We start from the raw sequence: 15,045 nt of genomic DNA on the forward strand, positions 1-15,045 counted from the left end.
CCGCGAAGTTGCGCCAGCATCAACTCATCCCTCGACGCGCTTCAACAAGATTGAGCCTAGCAATGGATCCAGACGGCCTCGAAGAAGCGCTGGACCTGTCTCGGGACAGGTCTCAGTACCAAGTGAGTTTTGACTTCCCGTGCTCTCTGCAATACGAGGCTAACCTGCTACCAAACAAGGGCGTTTATATCTACCAACCCGCAAAGCCTGGGAAATCCGCCAATGAACCCCCAAAGAAGCGTCGCAAAGTCTCCTCCACCGGTGCCCAAGACCCAAAATCCGACTCGCAACATTTTATACCTCTACTGAATGGAGAGGAGAGCGCCGAAGGTGTACAACAACGACTGAACACCTACAAGCAGCTGTGGTCCGAACAAGAACAGAAGATCCAGGTGGGAAATCGAACAACAAGGGTGCTTGGAATACACCAGCTTACAATTCTCATGTAGGGAATTTTGGAAGACGTGGATGCGGGAGTTCTCACAGACGTGCTGTCTTTCGTGAGAGAGACGTCACCACAAACGTACGGTCCCTAACCACTCGGAGTTATGGTCTCTGTCTAACTTGATGTCTATCTAGGTGCAATGGATGTATACCGACGGCTCTTGTGACAGTGGGATCCAATGTCTCGTCCCTTAGCAGATTGTTATCTCGCCTCAACGATCACTTAACCTCAAGCGGGGAAGGCGGCGTTGTGGTATTGGAGTCGGGCGACGCAACCAATTTGAAGAATTCATTGAAGAACGTTATCCGTGCGGCAGTCACAAACACCGAGGGCAATGATGGATATCAAAAGTTCCTCACAGATCGAACAGTAGGTTTTTGAAGCCACGACATCCACGCATGCCATACTGATAGATAATAAGGGGCCTCGAGTACTCGGATATGATTTGGACTTGCTTAACGATTACGTTCAACGAAAAGGGACAAAGAAGCTGGTTATTGCATTGCGGGATAGTGAGGCATTTGACCCAGCTCTCCTAACAGACCTGCTGTCGTTATTCCAGTGAGAATAATACCAAGACCGCCTTGAGACTGACCACCGCTAATGCATTCCTAGATCTTGGCTTGATCGTATCCCGTTTACTATACTACTTGGTATCTCAACATCTGTTGAACTTTTCGAAACCCGGCTTCCTCGATCTTGTGTCTCTCTACTCCAGGGCAAGCATTTTGAGGTTCAAGATGCTGGTAACTGTGTCGACCGGATATATGAGGCCCTTCAGACCAATCCAAATGGAAAGTTGTGGATCGGGCGTAACATCACGAGCACACTATTTGAAAGAGCAAGCGATTACTTCCAAACCCCAGAAGCGTTCAGTCGTATGGTCAAGGTAAGAAATGCCATATCTTTCCATCGTATGGAGCGTCAAGTTTCTAATATATGATAGTATGCGTGCATGTCGCATTTCTTCGCCAACCCTCTTTCTGCGCTACTCGGAGACTCCAAACGACCCGAATTATTCCAGGGCCGTTTCATCGAGGCTATCAGAAATCTGCCGTCTTTCCGAATGTAAGCACGATTGATATGGTGGCGCAAAATCCTTTTATTAATAAACTCGCAGGTACTGTGAAGACCTGGTGGAAGCTGGCTCGCCTATGGAAGTTCGGAATTTACTTGAGAATGATCGGCATTTGCTCGGAGAGGTTTTCAACCACCTTGAAATCGGCCAGCAAAGAATGCGCGATATATTCCAGGCAGTGACCCTCATCCATGCTTGCCTCCAACATACCCAAGGCACGAAAAAGTCAACCGTATCGGATCTTTCAGTCCGTGCCTTAGCTGGAGAGCTCGGCGAATCTCAGGTCGTTGATGATATGCTGGCTACCGTCAGGGCTATGGATTCCGAGAAACTTGAGGGTGTTCTTGCAACTCTCCCGGCAGCGTTATCCAACGATTCAACCCTTGCGGAGCTCAAGGCGGACTTTGGCACACTGCTGGAGACCTGTCCGGACCAAGAGCCTCTACGCAGTGAATATAACATCAACAGCTCCGTAACCAAGACAACTGTTGTTCAGCAGCGCATTCAGCTCAGCAAAGGCAAGGCCAATCTCTCTGGGCAAGATCTCGAGTATACCAAAATCATTGATCGACTAGTGGCTGCATTGCAAGAATACTTCACGGAAATTCTGATTCGACCACAAGAATTGTTCATGCATGAAGCATTTTTGTTTGATCTGCGCAACCCACTCAAGGATAACTTTGCGCCTCGTCCACGTTTTGCCATCGAGCGTGCAATGGGCAGCCCTTTCGATTATTTGATTTCTTCCTCAGACGCCGATCAAGGCCAAGCCAAGATATCTTCTAAGCAGCCTGCTGCCGCTATCTTATACCAGCTTTATCTGGAATCCGGTGCGTTGGTCAATGTTCATGACCTCTGGCAGGCATTTCTTGCGGTTTTTGAAAGTGAAGAAGGCAAGAAATGCGACGAGCGTATTGTCATGGCTTTGTTCTATGGCGCCTTGTCTGATCTCAAGATGTTCGGCATGGTCAAGAATGCTAGCCGCAAGAAGGCTGACCACTTGGCGAAGTCGGCATGGCTAGGATTATAGTCAAGATATTATATTCTAGATGAATTTCTATTTTCTAGGGATATCAATTACCACAACGAGTTTCAAACATCAATCAATCATATTCCCTAATCTGGGATGGGGTATCATAGACATGTAGTCGAGTTTCAAAAGTAAAAAGGCATAGCCTGCACATGCGCAGACTTTCTTTGGCTGAAAAATGTAGCAAATTTTGTGGTATCATTCTTGGACTGGTCTCTGAATGATATCAGCTCTTCCGAGCGGCCGTCCTCCTTCACTTAATACCATCGCTTCCCTCCGCCGTCGACGAAGTGCTTGCTCTGCAGCGTTGCTTTCTCGATGCCTTCTCGGCGAGGATTCGGGGTATGCACCAGCTGTATCCTCTCCGTCCACCATCCACACATCGCTGTCTGCGTCGTCATCGTCGCCATCTTCATCATCTTCATCGTCATCCTGGTCATTCTCCTCAATCATGCTGCCCATAAGACCATGTTTGCGGAGTTGCTTGATACCATCGGGATGCGAGGTCAATGTTCCAAATATGGAACTCATGACTGCGTCATCTGCCCACCATGCTTTCATGAGAATAGCCACGTCCTGTCGACGTGAAGGCTCGCGCAACGCACAGGGAAATGGGTATTTGCAGAGCCAGCGACTGACAATGCCGGCCTCGATTGCAGCATGGATATTTTCAGGTAGGAGGATGTTCAAGATAGCAAGTGCCTTCTTTTCGCCCACGGGTCTTGTTTTGGGGAGGATAGGCGAACTTGTGGTAGACGTTTGCTCGGTATGTTCGTCCAGAAAATTGCAAAGACAATTGGTCAAGGCTGTGTATGTCTGGATGTCTCGGAGTCGGGTGCAAACGGAAGTTCGAGATACTAATAACGGTAAATAAGCAGCAGCTCCAGCAATCATGTATTTACGGCGGACATACACGCTCTGTTCGAGACCAGAAAGTGAAGTGCGGTCAATGCCCTGCCTTGCCGGAGCTTGTCTTTGGATGCCAGATCGTCCAGTAACAAATCACGCGTTCCACCCTTAGTCGATCGCTCTGAAATGATACGCAGCGCTCTGTTGAATGTTAGTTAGTGACTTGTGGCTTGACTCGACGGGGTTGTCTGTCATACGCGGCTCGGAGGTCATGGCTCGTGCTTTCGGAAAGCTTTAAGAGGGTATCTAGCTTGAGAACTGAGAATATGTTAATATAGGCAGTCGGAGATATATTTGAGCATAAATAGCACTCACCTTCCTCTGTCCCTTCACTGATAATCTTGTCTTCTCGTTCGATATGCTTGATCTCGGTGAGATCAACGACTTGGCATAAGTCCGTGGCGATTCCACGCACGGCGAAGAAAAGCGATATGCCTAAGAACGTCAGCTTCTTCCTTCTCCAAAGCAGACCCAGCCTTTCTCACCTAGGCATAGCCAAAGCACGCCGTCCCCGAGAAAGGAGCCATGATGTGTAGTGTAAGTGGGTGATAATTGGAGATGCGGAGATACGCTCGATGGCCGGCAGAATTGTCACCGCCTCGGTGGATCCATTTTTTTTCTTAATCGTGAAAGCAACGAAAAAAAAAGGAACCCACTCCGCAAAGTCCAGCCAGACAACAATGCCGCCTTCGCAATTGAAGCAGCTGAAGGCTTCGCTTCGGGATAGCGGTGTGATCCGTCCCCAGCAGTCTAAGAAGCAAAAGCGCGAAAATGCGAAGACCGGTGCCTCGGCGCAAAATCGGAACCAGCGCAATGCCGCTCTGCAAGCAATTCGAGATCGATTCAACCCTTTCGAGATCAAGGCTCCTACTAACAGAAGCAAATTTGAAGCGACAACTCGCGATGGACCCTCAACAGCCGCGAAGGGGTATCGTCCAGGTGTCACCAAGTCCTTGGGCGAGGAAAGGGTAGGTTGCATATCTAGATACTTTCTGGGCTGGTAATGTTCATAGCTAACGATCACGAACAGCGCCGTGCCACCCTACTGCAGGAAATGAAGGATCGCCACAAAACTGGTGGATTAGTCGATCGCCGTTTTGGTGAAAATGATCCCACCATGACCCCCGAAGAACGAGCCGCCGAACGATTCGCCAGAGAAAGCCAGAAGAAAATGCGCAAGGAATCGATGTTCAACCTTGAAGATGAAGAGGAGGATTTCCAACTCACCCACATGGGTCAGTCATTGACCCTCGACGGGAAGACCCTCGACGATTTCGATGCCGATGGCCTGGACGGTGGAGAATCTGACGACGAAAAATCGCGAAAACGGAAACGAGTCCTCCCTGAAGATGGGGAAGATGAGGAAGAAGAGGAAGACCAGGACTTCATTGATTTTGGAGCTGAGGGTGATCACCCCGAACGCAAGAAGTCTAAGGCCGAGGTGATGAAGGAGGTTATTGCCAAATCCAAGTTCCACAAGCATGAGCGGCAACAAGCCAAGGAAGATGACGATGATCTACGAGATGAGCTGGACAAGGAACTTCCTGATCTCTTCGAGGCTCTCCGCGGTATGAAGGCCCCGGCCAAGCAAGATGAGCCTGCCAAGCAGGATCTGGCGGCTATGAACCCAGAGCGCGCGGCTATGATGCAAGTACCGGAGCAGCAAGACACAGAAAAGCAATACGATCAACGACTCAAGCAATTCACTTTTGACAAGCGGTCCGCACCTACGGATCGTACGAAGACGGTCGAAGAAAAGGCCGAGGAGGAAGCCGAACGACTCAAGAAATTGGAGGATGATCGACTCAAGCGAATGCGTGGAGAGAACGTCAGTGATGATGAAGACATGGCAGACGACGATAAAGATTCTTTCTTCGCAGGAGATGAGTCGGAGGAGGAAGAGGATGATGCGATGGCTTTTGGTCTTCCAACCTCTTCGACTGTGCCACGTGCCCCCGATATGGGCGTCGAGGATGAGGATGATTTCGTTATCGACGACGACCTTGTTGAGACCAGGTCAAATGTCAGTCTATCTTTGGATGGCAGCGATATGGAGGAAGAGGAGCTTTCAGATGATGACGAGCCCGATGTGGCCGAGCAGGAGGATGAGCTCATCAATGGAATGACTCTCCCAACATCAACAACCGGGACAGCTGTGGGGATCACTCAATCTGCCACCGGTAAATTGGCTTTCACATACCCTTGCCCGGCCGATCACGATAGTTTCCTTGAAATTATCAAGAATGTGCCGGCTCAGGATGTTCCGACAATCGTTCAGCGCATTCGTGCTCTGCATCACCCGCGTCTCAAGCCCGGCAACAAGGATAAGCTCGGCAAGTTTGCTGAGATCCTCGTGGAGCATATCGCTTATATGGCCGATGAGACTGAGGAGCCCTCCTTCGCTGTCATCGAGAACATTCTGCGTCACATCCATTCATTAGCCAAGACACACGCCATTAATGTGGCAACAGCCTTCCGTGCGCGCCTTCGTGAGATATCGAAGGTCCGCCCCCTAAACCTCATCCCCGGTGACCTCGTCGTTCTGTCCGGCATCTCGACAATCTTCCCTACCTCAGACCACTTCCACGCCGTCTCCACCCCTGCTCATCTGTGTATTGCGCGATACCTGGGACAGTGCAACGTCGAAGACTTGACTGACCTGGCAAGTGGTGCCTTCGCTGCAACCCTGATTGTTCAGTACCAGGCCGTCTCAAAGAGATACATGCCTGAATTCATTAACTACGCGTTGAATGCCCTCTGCAATCTGGCTCCTACAGAATTGGCCGCCGAGCTTAGAGCTTTCCCCCCCTCGCAAGATTGCAGAGACTCTCCGCCTGGAATCATCCAAAAAGGTCTCCTCGCGGAAGCTGCAATTCGACGATGTCATCAACTCTCCTAACGACCCCAAGGGCGAGGAAGAACTCAAGCTGTCCCTTATTACTACATTCGCCGCTCTCCTCGGCTCCTCTTCGGACATCTGGTGCGAAAAGTCTGCCTTTACCGAGATCTTCAGCACCGGCCCAAGTCGTCCTCCAGCATATCTCCAAATCTTTCAAGAACAAGGTTTTGCCCGTCAAATCTGCTCTGGACAAGATTAACGCACACCTGACCCAAGCCCATCTCACCCGCCGCCCACTCTTCCTCCACGACCACAAGCCGCTAGCTATCAAATCTGCCATCCCCAAGTTCGAGGAAAACTTCAACCCGGACAAGCACTACGACCCAGACCGCGAGCGTGCCGAGACCAACCGCCTCAAGAAGGAGTACAAGCGCGAGAAGAAGGGTGCCATGCGCGAGCTGCGCAAGGATGCCAGCTTCGTTGCACGCGAGAAGTTGCGCGAGAAGAAGGAGCGCGATTCCGAGTACGAGAAGAAGTACAGGAAGCTTATTGCCGAGATCCAGAGCGAGGAGGGTCGTGCGGCGAACGATTACGAGAAGGAGAAGAGACTGCGTCAGGGCAAGCGCTAATCTACTCTGTAGCCCGGACTCTCTTCTTGTCTCACTCTTTCTGCCAGGATACCTTGGTGGATGCTTATGCATATGTCTTGTTTTCTTTACACATCTTCTGGATAGGTATATACTCTCTTTGTTTTGCCCTTGGGCTGGTGCATGGTTGGGAATTAAAAGTCGAAATACATCGCACATTATCAGTATTAAATCTCTTTGTTACAATAGAACGCTATATCTAGTGCTCTATATTCATAGTTTGCCGGGTAGTATGTTCATTAGCCCGCGGTTGCCATTTAACAAGTGGCAGTCTCCTAGTATTATATGCGAATAGGTACTGGTAGGTAACATTTGTCCATAGGGTGATTTTTCAAGTTCTTGGCCTCGATTTCGCTGGTCATAAAAAGACGCGGGGCTGGCACGCCAGGCTCGAAATTCCGAGACCTCGAGAGTTTCCCTGGTTTCGGATACGAAAAGTTGGCTGTTTATCAGAAACAATTGACAATCGCTCTCATTTCCCTGCTGATTGAAGGATTTTTTTTTCGCATCGCGGTTCCCGTGGCGCGGGGCAGCGTCTGGTCTTGGTCATCTTCCAAATCGATATTTACGCCAACAGGTCTGAAAGTCCTTACCGACTTAATTCGATTATATTCGCTGGATAAAGTAAGATCTGTCTCACCGGAAGTGCCAAGGACATCGCCTTTTGTGTCTGAGTCCAAAATCAGCGTCATCATTTCGCGATGTCCCCTGCGAGTAGCTGTGACTAGCATAGGATCTTCAAGCTCGAGGCCAACCATGTCGAATCAGTCATCGGTCAGTTATCTATCGAGTCTCTCATTCACGACCCTCTCTTCCTGATAGAACAGTTTGTCGACGTCAAGCATAAAATTGAGCATGTGCCCTTTCAATCTCGCCTGCCTTAGAGCCATCCCAAGAGCATCTCTGGCTCCTTCTGCAGAACGATCTGCCATTCTCCGGAGTAGTTCGAGGCAAAACTGGAGCCTATTTGCTTCAGGAATACCCTTATCCTGTGCCACACCAAACAGAGCCAAGTGCCAAGAAAAAATGGGATTCGGAGAGTCCATAAGAATATCAGCCCAATTGTGGCTGCTACCATCGCTTAATCTCGGAAATGACATGCCAGTGCTATGACAGTCTTCTCTCCCATTTTTTCGTGAAGTAAAGGAACAGTGCATAATGATGGTTGTTGAAGGCCCAAAGAAACTCATGTTGATGATATCCCAGAGCGGTGCTTAGATCCTCTGTGAAATAAAAAACAGAATACCTGCCTGAATGGCCTATCAACCCGCTGAACGCGGGTTATTGTGGATGAAGTTGAGTCTATCTTGTTGCGACGAAAGAATTCCATGGAGTTAACCCAATATACGATAATTCACCAAGAGCAGTTTGAAGAGAATGATCAACTCTGATGGGCGCATGAATTATCGCGAGGCTGTGTTCGGGCTGCGCTTACTGGACTTCCTTGATTGGATGAACAATTATGGCATCTAATTGGATAGCTCTTAGGAGGTGCCTGAGGCCACTAATTATATTATTCAAGAACTAGCTCATCGAACCTGGCAGTTCAACCATAATAATTGCCGAATTCGAATTCGAATCTAGGAAAGGATAGAAACTGATTACAGTGAGGCTCTCGTCGTTATTACGGTGTATGTCGGCATTGTGGGATCGTGCCATCTTTTGTCTTCGTTGAGGCTTTCACTAAGATCTGCGCAGCGGCTGACGGTGCGTTATCAACAAGATCTTCATAAACAATTGGCTCCGTGATTAGGCGTGCATCGCGCAGTCCCAGTTGCCAGCGGTTGTAACCATTTCGGAGCACAGAAGTGGTCGTCCACATGCCATTCCGACGAAAGTCGTTGGTAACAGAGACAACGACATCAATTGGAATATCGGAAAGAGTTCGGAGAGCTCATCCTGGAATGATTCTGCATTGTGCAGGAGAACCCAGTCTATACCCTTCTGAAGAGCGATACAGAACCGCTTCTGTGCATCTAGAATCTCTGATGTTATTGTGGCAGTTTCTCGGTAATACACACTCCATGGGACGTCGTCTTGCGTGATCATCTGCATGGCAATAACCACATCAGGGTTGTGCGCGACCATAGCCTGGGCAGAGAGACTGTCGGTAACGAAGTAGTCGCCCATGCCGCCTTGGAATAGATTTCCCAGCATTTCACCACCCAAATCCTGAATATAGTCGACTGATCTCGCATCAACGCCGTTCTCACGCAGCAGCATCTTGAAGAAAAGACCAAAACTGGCTCCACCACTCGAATTTACTAGGACAGTGCGCCCGGCCACTTCGGATACCTCGAAAGCTCTGTCACTGGCACGTCGAATTAAGGCGAGAGGTGCCCGGTTTGCAATCTGCGCAAATACAGTATAGTTCTGTAACCTGTTGCGGTACATAGACGGCACCCAGATTCCCCCAAGGCACATTGTAGCAGAATCATCGGCAAGTGCGTCGAGCACACCGTCCCAAGGTGTAGGGATTTGCACCTTCACGTCAAGTCCCTGTTCCCGGAAGAACCCATGCCGAAGAGCAATGTACTCTGGGAGGTAATTGAGACTATAACCAGTGGCGGCAATGTGGAAGGGTTGCATGTTTAGCCTCTCCCGGCTTTGGGCCCCAGGTTTTGTGGTATATCGGATCAAGTTGTGGGCGAATGAAAAGCGGTATACAAGGCGCTTTGGGGCCGCAATAAATAAGGATCTGCGAAATGGACCCTTCAAATTGTTGGTGTGAGTGCTGGAAAAGTATTCGAGAGCGTTCACTTTGAGACCTTCGTGTCATTCACATTCAACGCTAATGCAGTTGTAGATTTTCTTATCGTCGAAACCTTGCGAGGTCGACCTTGCACGATTTTCGGAGAACCCCGATGTGCCGATGGTCCCGCTGGCTTTTTGCGGGGCAAAATTTCCAAGCCTGTCGTAGGCAAATAATTACCATATCTATGCAAGGTAGGAAGATCCCTGGAATGGCAGTATTCAGCACTTTATTGCACAGAAGATCAAAACCATGAAAGACGTGAATGTATGTGCATTCGAATAACTAAAGCTATCTGGGAGCCAGGCAGCAACGGAGGAAGGCAATATTCTATGCCTGAGGCATAACCGCATAAGTGCCTCAGCAGTTTTTCGATCTGGCTATCTATTTCATTTCATATAAGAGATTAATTACGGGCATTTATCATCACAACTTCAACAGCCTATTCGGGCACCAAAACGATACATTATATGCATGAACAAACATACCTCCTAAACTATCCCATGACATCCCACTGGTGAGTGTAACTCACCTAGCAGAGCTAGGTGAGCGCTCGAAATTCACATTTCTCACGGGTCGCGTGACTTTCTCCCTTTTCTTTCCTGATACGCACGACACTACTCTGTACATACTAACCAGTACTTAACGTGAACTTGCATCAAGAATCCATATAGAGCTTGCTTTCATTTAAATATGAATATATACTGGCATGAATATGTAACAAAGAGATCCCAAACGTTTGGCATGTGTCAAAACTGTCTCCTCCAAATTATTGGTTTATAAATCTAACCGGAAGTAACGTGAAGAGGGCCGTTGCCATCGTCCTTGGGGCATGCGGTATCGGTGTCGTCAGACTCGAACTCGACAACGCAGCTGGCGTCTTGTCCGATAGCAATACCAATGAAATTGGTGTCTGTCTGTCCGTCTCCAGATCCAAGTTCGTTGCCATCACTATCCTGCACAGCACAGCTGTCAGGGTGACCCGCAAAGTCAGCCTTGCAGTGGAACTTGCGAGGAGTGGCCCAACAGTCGCCCTCAATGGTGAAAGTGCGGCCGTCGCCAGTGTTGTAGCAGGGTGAGTGGTCATCGGGGAAGCCCTGGTCGTAAATTGCATCACCAGCGTCGTTGATGATTGCGAACCCAGAGTAATGGCCGTTCTGGTTGCCGCCGGCCGGGCCGGAAATGGTAGAGAAGTCACCAGCCGACCAGACGACCTTGAGGTGCTCGGCATAAATGGGTGCGGCAGCTGCCAGCATATAGAGGAAAGTGCAGAGAGGAGCCATGGTTTTGATTGTGGAGTTGAGGCTTTGTTGATGGAATGGAATTGAGAGCTTGTGTTGTCCTTGGGGCAGCTTCTCGACGGCCTTTTATACCTCGTCGATATCAGATTGCGCCACCAAAATCTGACGCCAAGAAGCTTGCGCCTTTTTTACAGGGGTCAGATACAGTTTGTTGGAATGTAGTAGGAGTAGTGGAGACTTGACAGCCTTGGAACAAAGTATAGAGTTCGAAGGATGGATCATTGAAGCAGGGTTCCACATCTTAGTACCTTCCAAATTCGCCTTCTTATCGTCACATCGACTGGAATCAAGGTAGTATATCAAGACCCAAATAATCGCCGAGCTCTTCAATGAATGGCCCAAGAACATATACTCTCTTGTTCATTTTCCAAGCAGTAGTTGAACGCACTGCCTGTCACCAACTGGACCAGCGACTGTCAATGAAGGCCAAGAGAGACGAAACTTACGACATGTCGGGGAATTTTGATAGCTCCACCAAATGGGGCCAGATTACTCTGGATGGGGCCAAGTATTGTAAGTTGACCCTAATGACTCGAGTCTGACTGTGACGCAACTGACATGGATAATACATCGCTGATCAACGGCGGAATTCAAAGATGCCAAGAGTTCAGGTACATACGACCTGTCCAATGACACCCGGGAAGTGGAAATGTCGATCACTGACCTATCTTGGGGCTGTATACTGTTTGCCTCTAACAACATAGACAGCTAATATTCTGGTAGGGCTCCCTGTATGTGGACTTATCCCGCATTATTCAGCCCTCATCTCAGCGCAGTCTCTCCATGGCCCAATTCTATAATTTTTGACAATTTCACCGACCAAATTCGCAAGTCTCGATCTATTGATGAGCGCGCTCAAGGTTATGACGTAGGATCTGCATAAGCGATTCACATAACCGACTTAGTTTCAGACCCCAAATGGGGCACTGAAGAATAAGCGCTAACACATGCACTATAAGCAACTTGGGGGCAGCTCAAGCTCAATAATGACATCAAAAGTCTGCAAGCCAAACAGGCTTGTCGGTTTGGTCCTGAATACTCAATTTACACTCAATAAACTGGAAAAAAAACCTGCCATTTGTCACAACCTCGACTTAAAATATTCGTGGATGTCGAATCGGACAACCTTGGAATGGAGTAAATTGCTACGGATCCAAAGTTCTTCATAGATCTACTGTCATAGTATCACCTACACATCTTTCTGATAGCGACGAGATTAGATAGTATTCACCGCCGACAATTCTTGTTCTTATGGCCGAAGATCTACGATCTTGGCGCGGAGATTTGTCACGAGGCCCCTTTTTACGGCAATGGGGGCCAAAACTATCATCCTCTTGGAAGGTCCTTAGCCTTCCTATTCCTCGCTAGACCTGAGCCACAACCGGGCCTGCTGAACGTCGGGATCCACTTTCATTCAGAAAGGTACACCAACTCCATTGCTGGGGTATTTGTTTCACTTTGATTTATCGTCCTTTATCCTTGAATGGAAAGGATTATCCATCGTTTAATTCTAAGTTGTATCAGATCCTTTCTCAGTTCAATGTATCTAAATGCCTCAGCTTTATGGTCTGATGTTTCACGGTGATTCTAAGTACATCATCAATTCGAGGTGCATTCCGCTCCAGTGATTTATCCTCCCCTTTAGACTCAAGTGTCCTTCTCGACTCAACTCAACGAATATCATCGGACAAAATCTCCCTCCCCAAATACCCCTAAAGGTCAAGAAATACTCCAGGGCTGGCCATAAGTCATTTGGATGAGATCTTAGTATTGGCCACACTTCCAACACTGCCTGTGGTATTGCTTTATTAGGTCACCATCCTTGTTTGGAGGGATTCTAGAAGGACCACCCTTTTCGCTAATTGGTCCACTCGTAGCACATATTTTGCTACATGAATCAGGGAACCTTTCGATCCTTGATTATATGTATTCTTCTACATATCTTCATACACCTCCACTACGTCCAAGTACCCCCGACGATACATATATGTTCTTGTTTAAGAGGTCTCATAGATATATAGAGGTACTTCCCGCCCACTGCTATCCTACTAAACTATATTTAATTATCTTAATTAATATCGTAAAAAGAAATTTAACATATTCGTTCCTTAACTTTTCTTTAAACAGAGCAATAGTAGCTACCTGAGATGAAATAGGTTGGCTAATTTATTCTACATCACCTAGATCTCGTAGACCTTGTAGTCCACTGTAGCTGATTTTTCCATCGAAGTTAGAGCACGTGATGGTTAATTTGCATTCGTACTAGTACGGTAGTACCTAGTGTGTGGTATCATATTGGCCGAAGCGGAAATGACTAAAAGGAAGCAAGCTCGAATAGAGAAATTTTAGTGAGGCTCTCTCTTTCTTCTAGACTAATTGCACACAGTTTAAGATGGTATTCCCCCATTTGAAAAGAGACTCTCTTTCTTTGTTCTAGCTGCGAGGTTGTGTGGTTGTGTGGTGGTTTTTCTCCACTGGATTGACCCTCACGCCACAGCGCGTGATGCCTCGAACGCCCTTCTCTTCACTACATAGCACTTTAATAATCTACAGTTTATGGGTGGTACGAGTATGTGGGTCGTGGTATGCTCATACAAAGTTGTCGCACAATTTTCTAGGTAAAAGCAGACTAATGGCGTGACGAAAATGATTTAATAGCACGTATGAATATTCCACTTCTAGGGGGGTTCCGATCCAAAAACAACAATAATCATTGAATATTCTTTCTCATAAAGACTATTTCTATATCCCACCTGTTTCCATTTCCATCCCACACGTCATAGTAGTTTGGCACAGTCTTGATAGGCGTGTATCCCCGGCGAGCATACCAAGATTCATTTGTGATCTGTAGAGAAGGAGTAATTTAATATAGATTTCAAATATGTGCCTCGAATGTATGTTCTTACCTTTGGAATGCTTCCGTATGTAGATAATGCGAAGTCTTCTCGGATTTGATGTTCTTTCGTAACCGTGTCAAGCATAAGAGTCTGAGCCCAGAGTGGCTCTCGAGTCGCCATATCTTCGACTGCGTCCATAGCTGCACGTCCAATCCCCCCACCCTGAAGTGACTGCAAGATAAAAAAGCTCTTAATCCAATACACTCCATCAGAGGGCATGTCAATACCAAGTCTTTCCGCATCTTTGTTCTTGGGATCCAAGGAGATGTGGCCAATTGGGACAAAGGCTACCCTTAATGCACGGCGTGTCTTCCCGTTGACTGATTCTGCTGTATCATGAAGCACTTCTTCATTCACATTGGGAGATTTTGCACTTCCCAATTCTGACTGACGGACCTATTAGCTCAATTAGCAGATATCCTTTGCTCAATTATGTAGCAGGAGATAATTGGTTGAACTTACAATCCAGTACATGCATTTCTCACCTCTAATTTGTTGCTGCCTCCATTCTTCCTCGACCTTTTCATGGTCCCAATTGCACTGTATCCTCTGGTCATAGAGCCATCGTCGATGCGTTACTGATTCAGCATCCCAAGGGATTAACGAAATCTTCAAATTCGAACCCATAACTTCATCTACTAACCCAGGACCAGGAGCAGAAAGATCTTTCATTAGAGATTTTGTTCCTTCTCCGACGGGTTGCATGCACTGCTGAGTAAATCATCAAACCAATCAGAGTGATAAATTTTAACCTTTGAAGAATCTGACATGCCGAAGACCCACACCAGATGCCGACCCAGAGACCCACATCAAACGCCGCAGAGTCCGTTAATGTCGAAGCTGCGGGAGTTTTTACATGCCAGTAGGTATACAAGTATAGATGTAAATGAGCTATCCTACGGCGCTCGTTAGGGCAGGGTGGTCAGAAAGTGTATATCAGGGTATTTCAGCCGGTAGAATAGGCTAGGTATGGTATAGTGGCATAGCAAAGGTTTCCGAGATCACTATCAGCGGTATTGATCATGAATTTTCCAGAAGAGATCTTCCAGACCTTGTATATATCCACGAGTATTATCCTACAAGTAAGTCGCTGCAAAACTATTTGAGCTATGAAGCTAATCATACTGTATCCCACTTAGACTTACTA

At 47.7% G+C, this 15,045-nt stretch overlaps 6 protein-coding genes across 6 annotated transcripts; 2 read left to right on the forward strand and 4 right to left on the reverse strand.

The window, feature by feature from the left end:
• Positions 1-62: 62 nt before the first annotated feature.
• On the forward strand, positions 63-2,553 carry N7509_007793 (uncharacterized protein; the record flags this gene model as incomplete). The annotated part of the gene is made up of 8 exons (XM_056632430.1): positions 63-122; positions 180-392; positions 450-523; positions 580-814; positions 867-1,006; positions 1,061-1,334; positions 1,392-1,513; positions 1,566-2,553. 8 exons carry the CDS (start codon positions 63-65, stop codon positions 2,551-2,553), a joined length of 2,106 nt encoding a protein of 701 aa, XP_056487981.1.
• Positions 2,554-2,751: 198 nt separating this feature from the next.
• N7509_007794 (uncharacterized protein) lies at positions 2,752-3,447 on the reverse strand (the record flags this gene model as incomplete). Its single annotated transcript, XM_056632431.1, has 1 exon — positions 2,752-3,447. The coding sequence occupies one exon, from the start codon at positions 3,445-3,447 to the stop codon at positions 2,752-2,754; it is 696 nt and encodes a 231-aa protein (XP_056487982.1).
• Positions 3,448-4,142: 695 nt separating this feature from the next.
• On the forward strand, positions 4,143-6,930 carry N7509_007795 (snoRNA-binding rRNA-processing protein NOP14; the record flags this gene model as incomplete). The annotated part of the gene is given in 4 exon segments (XM_056632432.1): positions 4,143-4,430; positions 4,493-6,169; positions 6,240-6,451; positions 6,468-6,930. 4 exon segments carry the CDS (start codon positions 4,143-4,145, stop codon positions 6,928-6,930), a joined length of 2,640 nt encoding a protein of 879 aa, XP_056487983.1.
• A 1,767-nt stretch (positions 6,931-8,697) lies between these two features.
• N7509_007796 (ABC transporter substrate-binding protein) lies at positions 8,698-9,537 on the reverse strand (the record flags this gene model as incomplete). The annotated part of the gene is made up of 1 exon (XM_056632433.1): positions 8,698-9,537. One exon carries the CDS (start codon positions 9,535-9,537, stop codon positions 8,698-8,700), a length of 840 nt encoding a protein of 279 aa, XP_056487984.1.
• A 948-nt stretch (positions 9,538-10,485) lies between these two features.
• On the reverse strand, positions 10,486-10,983 carry N7509_007797 (uncharacterized protein; the record flags this gene model as incomplete). The annotated part of the gene is made up of 1 exon (XM_056632434.1): positions 10,486-10,983. One exon carries the CDS (start codon positions 10,981-10,983, stop codon positions 10,486-10,488), a length of 498 nt encoding a protein of 165 aa, XP_056487985.1.
• Positions 10,984-13,711: 2,728 nt separating this feature from the next.
• On the reverse strand, positions 13,712-14,525 carry N7509_007798 (uncharacterized protein; the record flags this gene model as incomplete). Its single annotated transcript, XM_056632435.1, has 3 exons — positions 13,712-13,846; positions 13,908-14,294; positions 14,361-14,525. 3 exons carry the CDS (start codon positions 14,523-14,525, stop codon positions 13,712-13,714), a joined length of 687 nt encoding a protein of 228 aa, XP_056487986.1.
• Positions 14,526-15,045: the final 520 nt, after the last annotated feature.

Source organism: Penicillium cosmopolitanum, assembly GCF_028827165.1.
Source record: "Penicillium cosmopolitanum strain IBT 29677 chromosome Unknown utg000008l:1.0-4398992.0:1.0-4402845.0, whole genome shotgun sequence".
Taxonomy (NCBI): domain Eukaryota; kingdom Fungi; phylum Ascomycota; class Eurotiomycetes; order Eurotiales; family Aspergillaceae; genus Penicillium; species Penicillium cosmopolitanum.